Source organism: Cylas formicarius, unplaced genomic scaffold (assembly GCF_029955315.1).
Source record: "Cylas formicarius isolate icCylForm1 unplaced genomic scaffold, icCylForm1.1 PGA_scaffold_6__28_contigs__length_40554024, whole genome shotgun sequence".
Classification (NCBI taxonomy): domain Eukaryota; kingdom Metazoa; phylum Arthropoda; class Insecta; order Coleoptera; family Brentidae; genus Cylas; species Cylas formicarius.
Window position 1 is genome coordinate 35,159,345 of NW_026844347.1, and position 22,549 is coordinate 35,181,893.

The 22,549-nt window shown below is 34.2% G+C and overlaps 2 protein-coding genes and 1 long non-coding RNA gene across 3 annotated transcripts in view; 2 read left to right on the plus strand and 1 right to left on the minus strand.

Moving 5' to 3' along the window:
- Positions 1-22,549, plus strand: part of LOC132703211 (uncharacterized) — a 128,908-nt gene that overhangs the window by 17,019 nt on the left and 89,340 nt on the right. The window lies entirely within an intron of this gene.
- LOC132703504 (probable 2-oxoglutarate dehydrogenase E1 component DHKTD1 homolog, mitochondrial) lies at positions 3,128-20,532 on the plus strand. The gene is made up of 12 exons (XM_060672815.1): positions 3,128-3,282; positions 4,637-4,858; positions 5,302-5,459; positions 5,517-5,652; positions 8,168-8,299; positions 8,352-8,469; positions 12,085-12,381; positions 14,181-14,383; positions 16,412-16,532; positions 16,869-17,057; positions 19,000-19,085; positions 20,367-20,532. The coding sequence occupies exons 1-12, from the start codon at positions 3,193-3,195 to the stop codon at positions 20,469-20,471; spliced, it is 1,857 nt and encodes a 618-aa protein (XP_060528798.1). The 5' UTR covers positions 3,128-3,192; the 3' UTR covers positions 20,472-20,532.
- Positions 14,423-22,528, minus strand: LOC132703506 (uncharacterized). Its single transcript, XR_009619092.1, has 3 exons — positions 22,495-22,528; positions 15,399-15,935; positions 14,423-15,336 (listed from the first exon to the last, which is right to left on the minus strand). It is a non-coding gene; the product is annotated as an uncharacterized LOC132703506 (long non-coding RNA).

Below are 22,549 nucleotides of genomic sequence, written 5' to 3' on the forward strand. Positions count from 1 at the left end.
AGTAAACTTTTAATGAACGGTTTCCCTACTGTCCAATTGAAAACAATTATAAATTTCGCATCAAAATTCACCGCTAAAAATTGGATTAACTTTGAAGTTGATTTTATCGCGAACTGCTGACTCCAAATCAGTTTCATACAAATCATAGATAGATAGATAGATTCATTTATTGACTACGTTTCGTACAAAATGGATGTACAATTGTAGCAAGTCAGAAGTGATCTTCAAGTGCAATAAAATCAAATTAATAAATAACATAAAAACACACATCTAATACAAACAAAATTAGACAGTACTAGACAGTTTTATAGCGCATCGATACCAGTGACAGTGTCAATGTATGCTCGCAGGGAGTAAAAACAATGACGTTGTAGGAATTCTTTAATAGTATGTTTAAATTTTCTATTGCTCATCTTTTTCACGGTACCTGGCAAAACATTATACAATTTCAGGTTCAATGAGTTGTTCTCAGACTTCCTCAGTTTAAACCTAGGCCGTCTAAGGAGATCCCCCGAACGAGTTTAATAGGCATGGCAATCGGAATTAGCGCTAAAGTTTCCTTTCGTTCTCTGAATCTCTAATAACTGGTGGTAGATATAGATGCAAGGAAGGGGCACCACTTTGAATTTTTTAAAATAAGGTTGACAATGGTCCCTATATCCTATATTAGCAACGACTCGAATGGCCCTTTTATGCATTCTAAAAATCTCCACAGCAGCTGAGGAATCACCCCACAGTACCGTGCCATAGCATAAGTGTGAATGCAACAAAGAAAAATAGACCATAAGCAGAGTCCTTGTTCCTATCAGGCCTCTCAGTCGTCGAAGAACGAATATGTTGCTGGACAATTTATTTTTCAGGTCTGAGATATGTTGTTTCCGATTTAGACTATCATCGATCCTAATGCCAAGCAACTTGACGGACTGTACACTATTTACCAAGCAATTAGAGGAAAACACAATACTCTGGGTCTTGTCTAAATTTAATTTAAGATAATTATTTTCGAACCAGACATTAGCCCTGTCCTCCAACATGCCAACCCTAACGGACAACTCCTCGATACTCTTAGCAGATGTAGTGAAGGATAAAGGTCATTTATGTAGATTGTAAATAGTAGCGGGCCCAGGACGGAACCCTGGGGCACCCCGCTTGCTACTGATTCAAGTGATGAACGGTCATCCTGGTATTCTACAAACTGCTGTCGGCCCTGCAAGTAGGACGCTATAAGATCTAAGGGCAGACCTCGTATACCATATCTGTATAGCTTTTTAATAAGAAGCTGGTGAGAAACACAGTCGAAGGCCCTGGAGAGATCATTCAAGGTCAAACCAACTAATTCACCTCCCTCGACGCCCTCAACTATCCCACTCACAACTTTAGACACTGCTTGGATCGTCGAACACCCTCCCCTAAATCCAAACTGACCAGCACAAAGACACTCGATCTTATTAATATAAGAAGTTAGCTGATCTTTTAGTAAGATCTCAAAAACTTTTCCGAACAAAGGCACGATTGAAATCAGCCTATAGTTGTTAGCATCATTTATATCACCTGCCTTATGGATTGGAACTACTCTCGAAATTATAAACAGCGACGGAAATACACCTGTGTCAATACATTTATTAAATAAAGTGGCTAATGGCAGTGTAATGTACTCAACCAGTCCCTTCACCAAGACACTATTGATATTATAAGCATCGCTAGAATAAGATTTTTTTAATCTTAGTATGGCTCGGTACGTATCCTCACAAGTTATCGGATGCAAAAAAAAAGTAGTTTCCTCCAGTAGAATCCCTTCAACACATGCACTCTGTACATTGTGATTCACCGTTAAGATCTTTATAATATTACTCGAGACAGAACTTAAAAAAACTGTTAAGATCGTTTGTTGATAAATCAGATTCTTTATCACATCTCCCAAGACAATTTCTTTCATAGTTAACGATTTTCCAGACATCTTTGTTTTTATTGGTTGATTTTTCGATAAAGCCATCAAAAGCAGCATTTTTGGTTTGTTGAATTTTTTGTTTATATTCCTTATTTAGTGATTTATACACCTCTGTATAAAGAGGGTTCTGTGAGACTTTACTGAGAGTTTTAACAGCTGACATTCTGTTTCTAAGAGCTACTAGATCTTTATCAAACCAGTTGACCGGTGATTTTTTATGAGGAATGTTGTTAACAGAACAATTTTGTTTGATCAAGTCTTGAACTTTGTGCAATATAAATGAAGACATAAAGTTGACATCGTTAGAACCAAGGCAAATATTCCAATCCACAGCCTCCAAGGACTTCCTAATTCCTAATTCATATGGGGATTCTTGTCAGCGCTGAGGTGTAAATGCAATGCATAGCCCTATCTTTTCTCAGCATCTTGCTTTTTTATTCACGTTTTTATCTCAATTATTAAATAATAGTATAGTATGCAACAAGTACGGTAAACGGCATTTGACTCTTTATAAACTTAATAAACGAGTGACTTATAAAGTTTACCGTACATATTGCATACTATACTTTTTCTACGACCGTTAATTTTTTGTACATTCTCGCAAAACAACACGAATACATTCACTAACATGACCGTCAGAATTGACAAACGTCAAAATTCAAGGCGTGGGAAATATCTCCGAAAACATCCGATTGCTCCCGAACACGAGCGGAAAAATTCCGCAAATATCCGAAATGGCTCCGATCCGTTTGAAACGAAACTGATGTGGTAGGTATTTTACAGAAAGGAGTTGAAAAAATAAATTTAATATCAATCGAATAAGTCTGCCATATTACAAGAGGAGTTTTATAATAAAGTGAAATATTGAGACCTTGGACTTGGCTCCACGTTATCTAGACCACATGCCAATAGAAGATCTATGGGACCAAACTGTTTGGATGATGTAGAAAACATTTCATGGACATATACGTATGTAATTTCTATAATTCAAATTTTTGTAATTTCTGTAATTCCATATTTGTTTGTACTGCATTAAGTTGACCCAAATTTTGCGTTAATTTTGGTGCGAAGTTTAACACGAAGGCTAAAAAACGTCTTGTAGAAAAAAAGGTACAGTTCCGGATTTGAAGGATATTTTTTGGTATTCTTTAGTTTCTTCTGTCGATCTCAAATTTGGCGATAAATCTGTCCACGTATCGCTGCTGTACAACCCTTCACATTTGGAAGCGGTCAATCCCGTGTCGATGGGCAAAACGCGCGCCAAAAATCTGATCAGTAGGTACGGCGATTATGGGAATTTAAACGAATTTGGAGACAAGATATTAAATATCCAGGTAAAATATACACTCACAAATGTCCGTCCACCCTTCATTCCTTCGTTGCCTTTGTTGAAAAACTTGTAGGTTGCATCATTTTTAAACCGTTTTTTCTTTGCAATAAATTTGAAAATTATAACAAAATTATAACAAGTTACGTAAGGCGGCTAAAATGACTATCTTTAAAATGTTAATCTACAATAGCAGAACATGTTGTTTGTTAATAGGTTATGAAATTTTTAAATTTTTTATTTGAAACGTGATGGTGATGATGATGTATTAATATAAAAAAAACTGTTTCGAGAGTCAGTATGTGCGCAATGGATGGTGGATTTATTTTGTAGGTATTTTTAAGGCGTACGATTTTCTTGAAACATTCGTTGTGTGATAATTTTGTTTATTGTATGGTCCTTTAAATATGAAATTCATTCTTTATAAACAGGGAACTGAAATATTTATATAGAAGTTTTTTTTATTACAATTCAAAAGGATTCAAAATTATCGCACTTCAGTTTATTCTGTTCTCTATCTTGAAGAGACCAGATTTTCACAAAACTCCGACATTTTTATATATATCGATAGCCAAAGAAAAATGACACAATACATTGTTTGGACGGTAACGGTGTTTTAATGGTCACAAAACTACGAAGTATGTGTGGTTAGACGGGTACCGGTTTACAATACAGGATAATTCAAATTTCTGGATTATAGAAACTAAAAACCATAAAAAGTTACAGGGTGTTAAAGTATCAATATAATTTTTGATTTTTTTATTTAACTTTAAAACTTATATATTTCGGTTTCAACAACATTTACAACAAAAATAATCTTTTATAATATGTCTGGGAAATATACTGCAATTATGAAGTAAGTCTTGTTTTATTTAATTATAAGGTAAAATCGATAACTACGGTTGTTACTAATGCGTATTCTATTTAATTTAGTTTATAACAATTACAAAAATACTCTGGAAAAAAGACAATCGGTTCAAAATGAGGTGCGATAATTTGGCATACTTTTGAATTGGAATAAAATAAACCTCTATATAAATATTTTGGTGCACCCTTTATAATAAATGAACTTCACATTTAAAAGACCATACAATAAGCAAAATACTTAAATAACAGTTTGGACAAAAAAGTAAAGTTGTTTATTATTAAAATTCCCGTTTATACAACTTTGAGCACCGATATCTTGATATCATCGAATTTAGACATTTGTTGAGAATGTCAAGGACTACAACATGGTACATTTTGCGTGAGGGATCCCTTCAAAGGAATTGGGGTACATTTGCCTTTGTGTACTTTTTGCAAACATTCTCATTTTCCATTTTCCGTAAAAACGGGTTCCCCTAAATCGGATTTAATTTTAGGTTCACGGCGACGCAGCTATTATCGGGCAAGGAGTAAACCAAGAGTGTCTCACACTAAGCGGAGCTCCTAACTTTAACATCGGCGGCACTGTACATTTGGTGGTTAACAACCAGGTCGGCTACACAACCCCCGGGGATAGGGGTAGGTCATCCAGGTATTGTACGGACTTGGCGAAAGTTATTGCCGCCCCCGTCATACACGTCAATGGAAATTATCCCGAGGTATAGCATTTGCGTATAGGGATTAATAAATTTGGTACATAACATAAAGTTGACAATCGAATAACTGTGGTCATAAATGAAATTAATGCTGAATATTTTGTCACATTCTGTAGGAATTCTCTTCAGGTGTCTGTCTAAGTCAATGCATTGCCTTATTTTTTTTGAGCATCATGTGGTTTTCTTCAAGTATTCATCTCAATTATTAACTGATTAAATATATTTTTCTTTTATTTACATGCTGCACAAATAGCACAAAAATTTTATGGAAATTTTAGGACTTTTATAACATTTGGTGTTAATACCATTGCACGATTGTTTAAGAATGACACATGCCTAATTGAGCGAAACGAATTTCCCATTTTATTTCTCTGCTCTTTTTTATATGAGCCTATAACTGAAATATTAAATAAAAATGTTTTTGAAATGTCCAATTCGGAATCCAGGAAGTTTACAAAATAACGAAATTGGCGTTTGACTATCAAAGACGCTATAAAAAGGACATCTTCGTCGATATGAACTGTTACAGACGGTGGGGTCACAACGAAATGGATGATCCCACCTTTACCAACCCGGCCCTGTACAAGGTCATCAATGCCATGCGGTGCCGTAAACTCAGCACATCCGGTGTTTTATTTTAACTAATGTAAACTATGTGCAGGACCGTACCGGATTCGTATGCGGCCAAAATTATCGAGGAAGGTGTGTTGAGCGAGCAACAATGCCAAGAAATTTACGAAGAACGTTTCGAATGGTTAAACGAGGAGTTGCAGGCCATCGAGGATTATCAACCAGAGGTGAGTTCCAAACGCTTATGGAAGAATGCAATTCTATATAACAAAACGAGCTATGATTGGATGAAAAAAAAATTCACTTGGTGATGTTTCGTACGGGATGGCCCATTTATTAGAAGATGAAAAAAAGAAAAAAAAAGTGGTTTGGATTCCCTTATAATTTTAAAAATATTATATTGCTATGTATAGAGGGTGTTGATAAGTAACAAATTACAACTTTCATATTTTAAATAATAATAAGTAAAACTATAGTAACAGTAACCCTGTACTTTTTGAATTTCTCTAAACTTTGTGGACACATTTCATATATGCTAACGTATACATTTAAAAGTGAGGTGTGCAGGCTTAAAAATATCTATCGATTTTTCGCTCTGAAAGATTTTATTATATATTCGGGATTGATTTCTATAGATTATATTTAAAAATTACGGGGAGTCAAAAATCAAATATTATGATTTTGAAATAGTTAAAATACATTTTTTTAAAATGGAAACACGTCATTTTTATAATTTTATTAATTTGTTTTTTTTTACTGTTAGCAGTATAATCACAACAATTAAAATTGAAAAGTTAGGTGGCATAAAATTGTCAAACATTCATTGCCAAACTTAGAAAAAACCAAAATAGTGATAGTGATGTTTGTGTAAAACAGGATTGTTTTTTTTTCGCCATATTTCGTCGTCACGATATTTTTACAATGTATTCTAATATTTTGGAATATCCAACTTTTTAAATTATAAAAATTGGTTGTTTCCATTTGAAAAAAAAAGCCTTTTGACTATTTTTTCAATTTTTAATGTTAGTTTTTAATCACTTTGTTTTTATCTATTTGTAAAATATCAACACAGAGCACTATCCTAATATACAGGGAATCCAAACAAATTCTCGGCTTTAAGTTGTTTTGATATTGTTTGCATGTGCCACCCTATGCAAGGATAAAAAGTGAAAGTTTGTTTTTACAGTTACATAAATGGTGTAACGTATTAAGTGTTTGAAAGTGTAACTGTTAATTAAATAGTCCATTTAAAAATGGAAATAGATTTTTTTACTGTATAAAAGCAAAAAAAATATACTTATTTTGAATGTCCAAATTTAACCAATTGCGAATCATGATTTCTAACTTCTTTTTTTGTAATAGTAACGGTTACATTTACACTACCTATTTTATAAAACCTATCGTTACTTTTTAAAACCCCTATAGCACGTAAATCTCATCACAATAACGGTGGCCAACTTTTAGTCTCATATAAAACTTTTTCTACCATAGGTAAGTTTTATAATGGCAAGGACTACATATTTTTTCTGCAATGAAAGTTACTTACCAAACAAAAAATGCCGAACAAACAACCCTTTTCATTTCACCTTCATTTGTTTGCAATAATTTTATTTCATGCCCATGTCATTATATTTTGATGTTACTCTAAAATTGACAGCATGTATGAAAATGTCTTAATAAAAATTGTAATATATAATAATTTTATATTTTACCATTCCCAAAACTGAAACGCCCTCATTTTAAGCACCTTAAAAGGTAATTTTGGTAAAAACCTGCAAGTTAAAATTGTGTCTATTATTTTTTATTTATTTTTATATGTTTTAGGAATACCCTTGCTTTTTTAAGAGAGCATTTATGTCAATTCGAAAAACATAACAATGACCGTCACATAAAATCAAATCATGTACACCAGTTTCCTTTATAAAACTTACAATTGTATGTGGGCTTTCAAGTAATATTAAACAATTTGGAAACGTTTACAAAACTTATAACAATATTTCTCTTGCAATAAAACCTAAGATTATTTTAGAATTACTCAGAGCTACTAAAAAGGTATTTATAAAACTCTTTGTAACTGGCACAAAACTAAAAGTAATCGGAAAACAAATTGAAAACTATTAGTGCGCATATGTCAAATATCAATTTTGAAATCATTACATCATAGTTATTATTCATTTTCTCTTTATAGAAATGTCCTTCGTTTTTTATAAATATCTGGATAAAGTTTATAATTAAACTACAATTGTGCAAATAACGACAAATTTCGAAAAACAGCGTCTTTGATTGTGCTACAAGCGCATGGTTTCATGGTAGCTGTAGAAGATTTATTAGGTGCTTTAAATTAATAAGGGTCGTACGAAGTAAGCTATATAACCTGAAGATTATAAGTGTTAAGATAGCTTCTCTAAGAATATTAAAGAACCTTTAAAAAAAACGTGAAGTAAGCAACACCAGATAAAGTGACGGAATCCTTTCCTATAAGCAACCAACCAATATTATAAAACTTGTGTGTCCTGATATTTATAGGACGTCTTACAAAATTTATAACTGTACTGATTTTCTTAACTATAAAGGCTTATACATATCCGATGCGTTATAATAAAAGCTTAAACTGCGAAAAATATTAGTTGGGTTGTATGTTGTCGACACTTTACACATCATTAAAGAACATCCTGTATACGTTGTAGCGTGCAAGTTAAGAAAGTAAAATTGACATTCATTCACTGTTGACATTTTGTGCAGGACGTGTACTTTCAACACCAATGGGCCGGCATCAGCCAGCCGGAAAACGCGATAACCACCTGGGACACGGGCGTCGACACAGAACTGCTGGCGTTCGTAGGAGAAAAATCAGTAGCGGTACCTGAAGACTTTGTATGCGTTCGTTAGAACTCTTGTTGAAATATTGTAACTATTCACATTTTAGACAGTTCACCCCACCCTAACTAGACACGTCAAAAATAGACTGTCGAGAGTAGCGGAAGGGATGAACATCGATTGGTCCACGTCGGAAGCGCTGGCAATCGGCTGTCTACTCTTCGAAGGTTAGTTAATAATGCAACAGTGTGTTTTACAATATCGTGTCAAAAAAAATACAATTATCAATTAACAGGTACACTCAAAAACAATACTATAGATATTTCTGGTGCTAGTGTGAGTAGCCCAAAAATAAAATCGTTCAGGTTTTTCAAATGCGACCGTGAAATTAGATAAGTTACACAGCGTAAATCCGAAAGTGAACCCAAAAAAAATTTCGTTTGAAATATATTACCAAGGGCAAAAAGTATTCAGGGATCTATAGTCGATAGAATATTGGACGTATTGCGAAACCGGGAAATGGAAATTTGTTGAAAATTTTGTCAGTTAAGGTATTTTGACGGTGTTCTATCGATATAAGATATTTTCAGCTTCGCCGTGTTGGCCCTTCTATAAAAAAGTAGCCACAACTCTATTTTTTTAAATAAAACAAGCTATATAAATTTTCCGTTCCGCTGCTATTTCTATATTTTTCGACTGAAATAGACCACAATTTATATTCTTCACTGCTTAGAACACTGAAATTATGGCAGCAGTTTGGTAACATCCTGCAGTTTCCTGTAGACTAGTGCTTGCTATGATTTACAGGGTGCTTAAGAAATCAATGAAAAAGTTACACTTTTCAAATGTAGAATATCCAGTACTCTAATACATAATTAAAATCATTTTCCTATACCTAAATCTAAGGTTTTCAAATAAAAAGCAATTAAGTTCAAATTTATTTTTTTTATTTCACCTAACTATATGAAAATGTTTGAGTTTTAATAACGTATTTACTTTTATTCACTCATGTACTTTCTAGGATTAAAATTAACTCTTCATATAGTTCCCTTGTCCCTGTCACACATAATGCTATAGAGAAATTATTGATACCAGAAATATCACAACCTTTGTGCTAGTTAGTAAATAGTTCCATGAAGCAAGCTGTCTTTCCAGAGCAGTTCAAATTAGCTCTAAATAAAAAAGACCAATTAATCTTTTGGCCAGTTTCTCTAAGCCGTTTGTAACTTTGTTCCAGAATAATTGGATTTATCAACATATGTCAATTGTTTTCTAACTTTGTGCCTGCTTAAAAATATAGATCAACTAGCAAGACTAGAAAGCAGCATGTCATTGCCCAAAAAATAGCAAAAGTTATGAAACTGGAAATTTGCAGAGAATAATCTCATTCATTTTTTAATTAAGAGAAGAGAAGAGGTAAAAAATGAAACCGAAAATGCATTTGAGGAAATAAAATTGGTAAAAGAAACTAATAGTGACTAGTAGTAAAACAACAAACATGATATTATAGCCAACAAAACAAGGTCAACGCATACTGATTACATAGAACTAAATAAAACAAGATTGCTTTCGAAAAATCATTGCTGGGCGGGGCAAGTTCGTCGCAAGTAGCGCCAATCAGCTTTTTATTTTAAAAAGAAGGCGCTTTACTTATTCTTGTGACGCATTGTTTTTCTATCGTGCTCCTGCGGACCACTACGGAACTTTTGCAATATCGATGTTTTAATATTGTGAATACACCCTGTATAACGTGTCCTTGAAATCTCGTCGAACTTCAAAGTTACGCCAAAAGTGAGTAAATATTAAAATTTGTTATGGTAATTGCAATTTAAAATTATATTTTTTCAAATATCTCACGCACCGTGTACTATAGACGAAACCTTAAACTCTTTCTAGACACGGTTTACCTATTCACCTACAAAAGCGGAGATTTCTAGGATCTATTAGAATTTTTTGCCCACAAACGACGTATCCTGTATATAATTCCAACAATGTTCGAAATAGAGGATTTAGCCCTGGATCTCCTTTGTTTCCTGATATCCGAATTTTCCCAATCGAGTAAATGGTTTTCAAAGAAATACTTGTTTTCTAAAACCATGCGATAAGTGGTAATATGAAATGACTTCATCACATCTAGATTGAGGGCGAGAAATGGTGATTTTTGTTTGGATTTTTTCAAATATCTCGAAGAGCGTATGTGATAGACGAAAACCGTAAATACACAAATTGTAGCCCTGTTTGAACTGATTAGCTATTGTTTGTACGAATTTTGATTTACGGTTAATAATTTACTCTCTAAAAGAACAATTTTCGGGGTCTTTTAGATTTTTGTCCATAACTAAAACACCTTGTATATAATAAAAAAAATGCGTGAAACAAAAGCTATAGCGCCGGGTCTCCCACGTATTACGGATGTAAAATTTTTCCGATCGGATGAATGGCTTTGGAGGAAAATATGCCAAAATAACCACAAAAAAAATTCAAAAATTAATTTAAAATACTTCGCGCAATTTTATTGCTCCCAATTTAAAGAGTCTAAATGCGGGTCCAGACTTCTACTTCTCTCCCAAGTCTGAAGTCGATAGTTGCAGATTTGGAATACTTATTATGTTTCTTAATATTGCACGGAATATCGTGAACACCCTGTAAAATACTTAAAAACCTTAAATACAAAAGTCTAAGCTGTCTTTATGGGCTATATCTTCATGTATAAGAAAGTAACATCTAAAACACAGATTTGAAATTATTGCCAATTTTCAATAACAGGGAGGACCCATTTTTCATTTTTTTTAATTTGCGGCGCACCCTGTCTATTTTTGAAAAATTGTCAAGAATAAAAGTTTGTCGAGTTATTTCCTCTGCGTCTTCTGGTTCAAGAATTTTTTTGGTCTCTTAAACAGTTTTTGAAAAATGGTCTTTTTTGTAGACCCTTGCACACGCGATTTTTAATTTTTTTAAAATACTTCCCGACCACACCAGCCCCCCCATTTTCAATAGGCTCCGTCAGGGGGCAAATCTACATATATGTGCCAAATATGAAGTCGCTTCAAATTTGGGACACTTATCGTGTTCCATAACAAGGTCCAAAAAAGTCGAAAATCGCGAAAAAAAGATGGATACCGGCGTCGGATCAGGGCCATTTCTTATAAGCTTATGTGCCTCATGGAGGGTTAAAAGGGAGACAAATTTCAATTTTGTAACTCCAATGGTTCGAAATTTATTGAGGAAAAACCAAAAGACGAGCACGGAGAACGGACAGACAAAAAAAAATTTTCGATCGCGTAGGACTTACCGTTACCGAGATATAACATTTTTATACGGGCGCAGATACTTTCGAAAATTCGATTTCATCGATTTTCGAAAGCAACAAGTGCTGAATTTATAGCAAGTACAAATTTCTTGGGAATTCACATTATTGAATATCTCGACTGGGACCCTCATATTCAAACTGTATGTACAAAATTAAACACAGTAAGTATTGTCTATTTTGCTAATTTTGAATATGTTGTACGATATAGCATAATATTTTGGGGTAGTAGATTTAATTATACAAAAGGGGACCATGAGATCAATGAAATAAGTAAAGAATAAGAACTCTTGTGCAAGTATGCAATATATATTAATCACAAAATTCCGATAACTGAATTTTTAAGAACGCTGCCAAGGAAACGTCAGTGAGACTTGAAGAATATTTTGGTCAATTATATTAACTAATCCTTGACGTCGACTTTATTTCATTTGTACTTTATTTTTTGTATAGGCGAATAGAATCTCAATAAACAAATTAACGGTTAAATTCAAAATGTCAAATAAAGTCAAATTTAGAGCACACTATTCTGTAGGTTACAACGTGCGGATCAGCGGTCAAGACGTGGGTAGAGGAACGTTTTCTCAAAGACACGCCATGTTGGTCGACCAAAACACCAATCAGATGTTCATTCCCCTCAATTCGTTGTATCCGGAACAAACCGCGAATTTGGAAGTGGCCAACAGTATTTTGTCCGAAGAGGCAGTGTTGGGGTACGAATACGGAATGAGCATCGAGAGTCCCAAAAATTTGATAGTGTGGGAGGCACAATTTGGAGATTTCTTTAACGGCGCCCAAATTATTTTCGACACGTTTGTTACGTGCGGAGAAGGTAACTGGTTAAATCTGCCTTTTGTTTTAATGCATTCATAGAGTAATTTCCCGCTTTCTTTGAATTAATTTTGAATAATTGCAAGCTTTCAAAATTCGGAAGACGTACATTCAATTTATCAGTTAACCTTTTTGAGGATCATATTCAACGATTGATTTAATTAGACACAGCGTTATTGCAAAATGTTGCATTTTTTGACAGTTCGGTTTGGTTCCCTTAAAAGTTATCTTCTGGAAAAGGTGAAACTTGGTCTGGCCATGGAATCGAAAGACGTAGTCAGTTTTCTTATAAAACTCACAAATATTGTTATACAAACTAAACTTACGTTTTTTTATGGAATACCCTCGGTTAATAATTTATTTATGCTCGTTATAAGCTTTTCAAAATTAACTTCAAAATATAAATCTTAACTTTTGTTATTCCTCTTCCTTCTACTATGGTCTCATGTAAACTCAAATATAACAATTATGAGAAATTAATTATTTAATTTATTAAAAAAAATCTGTATTTTCCATGGCCTACTCATCAAAAATAATGAAGTTAAAGATATATGCTTTGTATCTGAAATTGTTCTTGTGTGTTATATTTTATATTTTTGAATAGCTTTATTAATAAGGGGATACGTCGTAAAACCATAGGACACCCTGTTTATACGGTTTATAATAATGTGTAATTATAATAGTATGCAATTTATTACGGAAGCGTTATATTCTTCCCCAATCCCAAGATGTGTAAATTCACTATAGCTTTCTTTATCATGTTTTCTTCAAATCCAATATCGTTGCGGCTACATGCCAGTCAATATATCTTGTTTTCTACCAAATGAAGTTGGTCTTGTGTTATGCGTCGTGAATGAAGACAGTATTCATAATCAGTACTGAGTCACTCACCATTTCGCTAAATTAATCTTCGAAAACATTGGTATTCATATCCTCGTGAAATTCTTCCTCCGTTCGAGATCATTCAGATAACAATACCGTCTATTTTAATTTTGTTCTTTCTTCCCGTTAGTTCTTTTATACCCTGTCGACCAGCCTTCCGTGAAACCATAAAAATAGAGAAAACTGAACTTTTCCCCAAATCGCATATTACAAAGCTCTATTGCTAGCCTTCCTGGTTTTTATTTAGGAGATTTTACTTGACCTGCTGCTTTCCTTTCTCGAAACTACAATTAGTAGGTCTGAGGTGTGCGTTTAGCACATACTAAAATTCTTAATAAGCCATTAGGAGGAAGTGTATTAGCTACCTGAAATATTGCCGTATATGGTTTCAAGGATTGATTCGCTATTTGCCCCCATGGACGAACATTAAATTGGCTCGTAGCGAACTTGCACCACTTATAAACAAACCACTTCTACTCCGTTCTCTAAAATACCCAATGGTACACTTATCGAGGGTGCGGAAAGTGTAATTTTACGTCACTTTCGTTACCTACGGCTGCGAGCCGCTTCGGATATTTCCGAGATATTACCCATAAGTTTCGGACCGAACGGATGTTTACCCATTACTAGAATTTGGCTTGAATTTTGATGGTTATCAATTTTGACAGGCATGTCACTTTGTGAATGTATTCCTCATGTTTTGCAAAAATGTACGCAATAACTCACGGTAGTAGAAAAAGTAGAATATGCAACATATTTGGTAATATTTTTAAGTCACTCGTTTATAAAGCACGCGCTCCCCTCGTGACAAATAAACACGTAGCTCAAATTTATTTGCATAATATGGTATTAACAAATGCCGGCCAACATGGAACATATTGAACTACCGTATTTGATTTAATTTTGTTTTTCCATTAGCAAAGTGGTTGTGGCAAAGCGCCTTGACCGTTCTCCTACCACACGGATACGACGGAGCAGGACCGGAACACAGTTCGGCACGGATCGAACGTTTCCTGCAGCTGACCGACTCCAAAGACGACGCTGTCGACGGAGACGACGTGAATCTACAGGTTTGCCACCCTAGTACACCTGCTCAATATTTCCACTTACTGCGACGACAGGTAAGGGCCGACGAATCTGATAGTGAATTCCTATCCAAATAAAAACAGAATGTCTAATCTCATTCGATCTGGCATATGCTGTTGTACTGTGGAGAAAGTCAGCACATTAAATTTAAAAAAATTGTACGCAGAAAAGGGCGATCAGAATTATATGCAACGCGGGATATAGAGACCATTTCAGAAACTTAGGATTCCATGGCTATTAGTATATCACAAAATTTTAGAAATTCATTCACTCAGATAATCACCCACTTCCTCCTCAAATTTGCTTCAATCTATTAAGTTTAAATACACTAAAAGACATTTGATAAAGATACGGTGTTGTCGCAACAATTGTCATATGAAAATATATAATTTCGTGAAAATCTGAACTTTTAGTTCTTATTTATTTTACACTAAAGGAGTTAAAAAATTGATCTGATTGACTTAATAAAACTAACTTAATTTTAAATCAAGTTACAAATTTGCCATTTTAAAACTTTCTTTCTTTTCTTTGAAGCATTCTTTCTTGTCTAAGTTTCTCTAAAGGTTCATTCTGGCCAATACCGGGCATTTCGAACTTCCATTGTCGAAAAACGTTTTTAACACGACGCTTCGGCTAGAAAGTATGACTAGGCGTGAAAAGTGAAAACTGAGCACTATGATCGAAGCATTTATATGGTGAACGAGTCATGTCATCGGTTGATTAGTCAACGGGTGGGACAGCTCAAGGTTCCTGACGTGTGACAGTGGAGATTGATTGGATGACTAAAGATGTTGTTGCGTTGGATAGAGGCAGCTTCTATGGACTTTCTCTTCTTCCAGTGGGTTCCCTGTTGTAGAATTGTGGAATTTTTTGTTTGTGATGTTTTCTGGTTTTGTTTTCGTTATTAAACTTCTTATATTTTGTTCACAACGGAAGGCAGTTTTGATGTTGTATTTTGTTGCAATTCTTTTGATCTTTTCCGAAACTCCTGCAACATAGGCAATGGTCATTAGTTGGTTAGTTTGTACTGTACTCTAATTTATGTGCTACTTGGTATTGAGAGTAATAACATCTTCAATCAGTCTCGTTGAATAACCGTTCTGATCTTCTTTAGTTCGTTCAACTTCATCGTTAAGTAGAACTTGGTTGCTACTGACAGTTTTTGCTCTTTTGTACAGTGATTGGATTATTCCTCGTTTGCGTGTTGCTCTGTTGTTGGACGATGCATTTAGGTACTGGCCTGTATGTGAGTTTTGTGTACACGACATTGAGGAATGGTATTACCTGGTTTTTCTCTTTCTCTATTCCAGCTGTCTGCATATTATGAAGGTGTCGTCGTCAAGAACAAGAGACGTTGGTGGACAACACCTTCATAATATGCAACAAAGACTGGGAACAGGGGAATAAAATACAGTCACGCGCCAGGAACCTTATCCTGCCCCGCCCGTCAATGTTCTCCACACCGATGACGTATATATGCGGGTAGCTTCGATCGTAGACCTCAGTTTTCACTTGAAAGTGATACTTCCTAGCCGAAACGTCCTATTGGAATCTCGAAACGCCAGTATCGACCACATTGTTTTTATTCTATAGGGGAATACAAATAAAATATACTTTTTACACAAATTCTGGATTCCTTCTGCGTAGTTTTTTGCTGGGTCGAAATTGCTGACGTATCGCCAATCATCCTGTTGGTTTCTTCGAGGCTTGACTGAATCTGGCTCGCATTTTACTCTGTACCTACTTATATATTGTTTGAGGGGGCGCTAATGAGGGGTATAAACACCGTCTCGGATGATTCCCAAATTGGTGACAAGTAGAGACATGAGTCGCGGTTAAGATTGTTAGGTTGTTTATAGATTTCTATAGACTCTCGGATTTTTCGACTCAGCAAAAACCGACGCAGGAGGAATCCAGAAGTTTTGTAAAAAGTATTACAGTAGCCTGTGGAAGTTTCTTTCAAAAATTAACAAATAAAAGATATTAGAGATTATCTGATGTGTTATGTACTTTTACTCGCCATTGCAAAACAGTCAAATAAATAAATAAATATTTATTTGCAGATGGTGCGCAACTTCAGAAAGCCGTTGATAGTCTTCACCCCCAAAACGCTGCTAAGGTCGCCGCTGTGCGTCTCTAGTTACCAGGATATGATCAAGGGAACGCATTTCAAACCAGTATTAGGTAGGAAGGGTCTTAATGTTACTAATTTGTTAATAAAAAATACACAGGTTTTGATATCCCTAACTGAAATTAACTTAAAACCTAACGAATATTGTTAAAATTAATTTAAATTTATTGTAAATAACGTTCTAGTACCGTTTAACATTTCATTGCATTTAGTAAAATAAACTCCCTTCGAATTGTGAATCATTCATTAATTCTCCTCTGATCGTGTTGTTATAGAGAGTGTGTTATAAGCTAGGGACTTCACTTTCTTTGTTTCTATGATAGAAAATTTTACATGCCTGCCAACATATCTAATAAAAACGCTTGTTGAAATGCCGTCGTGAATTTTAGGGGATACTTCATGCGAACCATCTAGCGCGAGACGGTTATTGATCACTTCCGGAAAACATTATTACAATTTACTGGAAGCAAAACAGTCGTTGGAATGCGAAACTGTTGCCATCATCAGATTGGAGTCGTATTGCCCTTTTCCTACAGCAGAACTTTTGCAAGAGGTTCTGAAGTACAACCATTTAAAAGGTAATTTCCATCAACATTTTGGAAAATCGTGCAAAACGCACCACCACCGATGCAGGTTATTAAGGGTTTGTTGGTTTTTAACTGCGGCACTTCTTTTTTTATGTCCATATCGTTTACTTAACCTCTAGTACCTATTTTTTATGTGTAAAATGAAGTTGCTTATTTGTAAACATATAACAAATACCCCGAATAGTAATCGTATATTAACCGACCGTCCCATGTTCAAAAAAACAAACAAAACAACAAAACAAAAACCTATATCTGATATATGCCGTATCTAACAAAATATTCTAATTTCTTTAAAGGACGCTACCCAGCAATTATCAGCCAAAAATTATAAAATATTCTAAATCCATGAAATTTGTATTGCCAAAAAGTCTCTACTAATTAGCACACTAAATGCAGCAGACAATTTAAGTGAAAAACGACAGAACATACTGTAAACAATCAGTGAGGCATCACGAAAAGGGAGGATCAATGTCGCTCGCTTTTAAGGTTATATGTTTGAGTCATTTTTCATTATTTAGAAAAATATAAACGATAACAGATATACTAAAAAAGCGACAAATTTAAAGAAACCGTATTCGCCAAAAATGTTAATAGTTTAGCCGTTATTACAAATCTTAGTATTAGTATGCGCGATCAAAATATCTGTGTTCACAAAGCCTTGTGTTTGGTGTATTTTTATATAATTACGGTAAACAATTGCTGTGTTCCGAAGTCTACGAGGAATGATAAGAATGAAGCTAGAAGTGGAAATTACTAAAATTACAAGTTCCGATGAAACAGCCATAAAATTTGCAATCAAAATAACTAATATAAATCTGCTTAACAAAAAACACTGAAGTGACTAGACTAGTGCCTGAACACTGAAAATTTGATCCCTCGCACAAAATCATGATTCTTTTTAAAAAAAGTTAAATAAAACCACCTCTAAATTTCTAGAACTTTTTTACATATATGTACTATATTTTAAACTTTAAAATAATATAAATTAATGATTAAAACATATATTTTTATCTTTATATTTGATATTATGAACTCCATTCAATCAAATATTTGTGTCCCTTAACGTGATGATTCATACTTTAGCGTTGTGCAACCTTGTGACATAGGATGTATTGGTTCCATATAGCTATATAATTTTCGTATATGCGTGTACGCCCACTAACCTGCACTTGCCCCATTTTCTTTCGAAATAGCGATTTCCTCACACTTAACTCGTTTTCCCAGAATAATTAACGTAATCTTGGCATATATTGAGAAAATACTGCCCTAAAAATGCTGCACCGACTTATTGATCATCTGCCAGCGGCCATGTTGGTTGTTGAATGTCTCAAGGTCATTGGTTTAAAACGAGACTGCGCATGTTAAATTAACCTTCTCAAAGTTTTTTTCATAGTTGCTTCATAAGTTCCTGTATTATCGGCTTACGCAAGATCTTTACATCTCTATGCTCGGTTCAAGTAGTCACTTTCGAGAGAGCTGTGAATTAAACTCTCATGTCAGTTTCCAAGCATTTTTTAAAAATTTTCTGGGGCCTTATTTTTTTAATCTTTAGGTATGTGCTTTTTTTAAATGTATTAATATTAATAATATATTAATATTGATGTAATATTTTTGTATATTAAACAATATTTCACAATAGAATTAAGACTAATATATAGCTAGCATAATTAGGCAGGCTATCGCTTTGACATGCATTCTTTATCACTAATATTCCTTATATACAAGCAATCCTAAATTGTACTCATGAAAACAATGATACTGAGCCAAATATGACTCTTCACATCATTATCATGTAGTTTTATTTCACCATCGAGGACGATTTGCCAACCATGTTTGGTATATCTAGTTATTCTGTACTAGATCTATGCAAGTCACGGTGACCTGGCCTGCAATATATTTGACTTCTTTGTGTTTACCATAATTATTCCTTTAGATATACTCTGGTGCCAAGAGGAACCACAAAACATGGGCGCATGGAGTTTTGTGAAAAGACGGTTCGAGAACTTGATCGGCAAACCGGTAAGATTTCCAGTGGTGTATCTTTTATATAATAAGATATACAAACTTTGTATGACAAAAGTGCTACTCGGATTCAGATTATACCACCACAAGAAAGATAGTCCGTTGGTATTTTTTTTACTTATTTTGAAACTGCAACTTTTAATCTTAAATTTATTATAAAAATTCGTTTTTTCGTTTTTTACAAATAAAAATAATTGAGGTATACTCATAATGGTGTTAAAAAGTGATTGTAGAAGTGAATTAGGAATCGAGAAAATATGAAAACACGCAAAATTTCTATTATTTTTTTACATAATATGGTACAGGGTGTAAAATTAGATCTTGTTACTTCTCTATAACTCGATTTTTTATTGGAGATCCCGAAACTTATATTCTGGCGAATAAAAAAGGAAAAACGTATTCTACATTTATTTCGATAAAGCACATCTTTTTGAAGATGTTTCCATTGTAATATTTTATTCCAAGTCAAATCGCATCAAACTCAAAAAATTGGAAATTCGAACACCATTTTTTGTGGAAGTGACTGTGTTAAAATGGAAAATTTCTCGAAAACGAACCGTTTTATTGAAATAAACACAGTGTGCCTTTCTATATATATTTTGCTTTAAAAATTCGTGGTGGACGGTATGTTACAGGGGAACTACGGTGTTCTTATTTACGAAACGAGGACGAAATATAATCTTCCAAAAAAGGTAAAAGAACTAACTACTAACAAACAAGTTGTGAGATTTAATAGCGACATTACCATCCTCGACATATGTCATAAAACCCCCGAATCCAAGTTTTCGTGTCGACATTTCATAGAAAGCATGAGCAATAATCAAATAAAAATGTCGTAAACTTAACATTAACACCCTGTATCTCACTGATGAGCGACATTTGGCTGGGATAAATTTAGCAGAATACCAATTTTCTGTAAATTGTATTTCCTAACAAGCAATTAAGCACAAAAAATTACGCTTTTCTCAAGAGTTAGGAACGGATTTTTTTCTACGAGCGTGCGGAAAACACCCAAAAAAATTGAAGAAAATAAACAATAAAATGAACTCTGCACTACAACGGAAATAATGAAAAAAAAACTGAATTTTCCAGATTCATTTCATTTTGTTTCTTTTCCTGACACATTTTTTGTGCAAAACGCAAAAACAACATTTCGCTTCAAATTGTTTATAAAAATTTTACAACAAAACATAAGTACAGACTATCTTTCTTATGATGAGAAAATTGGTAGCAAAGTATTTTTAAAGAAAACTCATCAATACGATTTATAATTTCAAGATTAAATTTTGCGGAAGACCAGCATCAGCAACACCAGCGGTTGGGTTCGCACAAGTCCATCTGGAACAGGCCAACGACATATTAACCAAACCATTCCAAATGTGAACAACTATTATAAATTTGTGATATACATTGTTCTTTAACTATAGATAATATATATTTGTGTTCTCTCTTACATTTTACTTGTATTGATTAAGAAGTATTCTACAAATTCCAATTCAGCTCCGCTCTAATAAGCTACTAGCCAGATCGTGTCAAACTAATCTGAAAATTATTATAGAGAAGAGCAGATGTAAGGTGTTTTAATTCTGGGTTCAGTGACTCGGGCTGAGATAGTTTTAGGGCTCTGCAAACAAAAGAGTTGGTAACCGATAATTTTTGGGCCGGATGGTGAAGTGACAATGCATTAAGGTATCGTGCGTAGGTTTTCTGTAAACAGAATGACCCAATGTTAGGTCTGATTTTCTATAGAAGTCTGCAAGCAACCAAATAATCTTAACCGCGACTCGGGTCTTTACGTTTCACCAATATAGGAATCAGTCATCTGAAACAATGTTAAGCTCCATCAATACAAACAATATATAAGCAGGTACAGAGTAGAATGCCAGTTTCAGTGAAGCTCTGAAGAAGTCAACAGGATGATTGGCGAAGCGTCGGCAAGCTCGATTAATAAGCAACCGACACAGGAAGCAGCCAGAAGATTTATAAATAGTGCCCTGTATATTTCTTAGATATATCTGGATGTCGAAAGATGTTACAAAAAAATGGGCTATGGTTATTGGAATATAACTTGACACGGAAACATTAATCAATATTTTGAAAATTTATCGTGAACTGCTGAACTGCAGTGAAAAAGTTAATAATTTTCGCATTTTTACAGTACCAGTCTTCCTTGATATTCCATTCATTGCAAGTTTGATCGGACAGTGACAATTGCAAAAAATACTTTTACCCGAAAGTCAATAGTTGTATAAAAGTACAATTGGTGTTTGCTTATCAGGTGGCAGTATTATTTTGTTGTTAAAAGCTTACATTTTACTCAATCGTACAAAAATTGTTGTATACAAGCTGCGCAAAATGTAGACTAGTTGCAGTACGCACCGTTACATGCTTCGTGCACATTAGTTGCACAAATAACTATTGTTTCTTCAAAACTATTATAGTATGATGTGTCTCAAACTATATCGACTTGGATTTTGACGGAACTTACCCCAAAAAGTAATTACCTTCATACCTATCGTTACTGGGTAAACCCAACAACCAATGATTTATTCATATCTAAGCATAAGACAGGGGCGATTCAGGTAGATGTCGACCAAGTGTGGGCTGATATCAGTGGCTGTGCAATAATAGTATATTATGCAACAAGTTTGATGAGTGACATGAATTGTTTTGACCAGAGCGGAGCGTAGCGAAAACTTCCAACGGAAATATCTACCTTTGTTTGATCTTCTTATGTGCACTGAGTTGATAAATATTTCCATCCGTTTGTAATTTTTGTATATATTTAGTATATAGGTATTAGGTATACGACACAGCCTGTTAATTTTTCAGTTAACCTTCCACAGGCTACAGTAATACTTTTTACAAAACTTGAGTCGAACTTGCTAACGTTTCGCCAAATCATTCTGTTGACCTCTTCAGAGCTTAACTGAAACTGTTTCTAGCAGTAGTGACACAGCCTGTTGTTATTTACCAAGACTATATGTGGTGTTCCACAAGGAAATTCGTCGATCTGTTATGCGCAAACTATAAGTAGAAAAAAATTGAAAATTTCAATTTAAACTAATGTTGATAAGGGCAATCCGTCTAAATTTTTTTCAAAATGGCGACATGTCCTGATATACCGGAAGTGAGTACATAAATTTCGCCTATTTAATATAAGTAAGTTGACGTCCACTTTCGGAATATCCGGATGTGCCGCCATCTTGAAAATATTTTAGCCGAATTGCCCCTACCAACATTAGTTTAATTACAATTTTCCAAAATGTCATAGTTTTCCCATACCAGATCGACGAAGTTACCAGTGGAACACCCTGTAGATTTCCGTGCAACTTATGGCGTGAAAAATATTTTCAATCTGTTCGTCACAAAATAGTTGTTATTTAATAAAACACGACTCGCTTACCGGAAACTATTAGCACCGCGTATGTAGATAGACGCAATACCTTTAACAACAAATT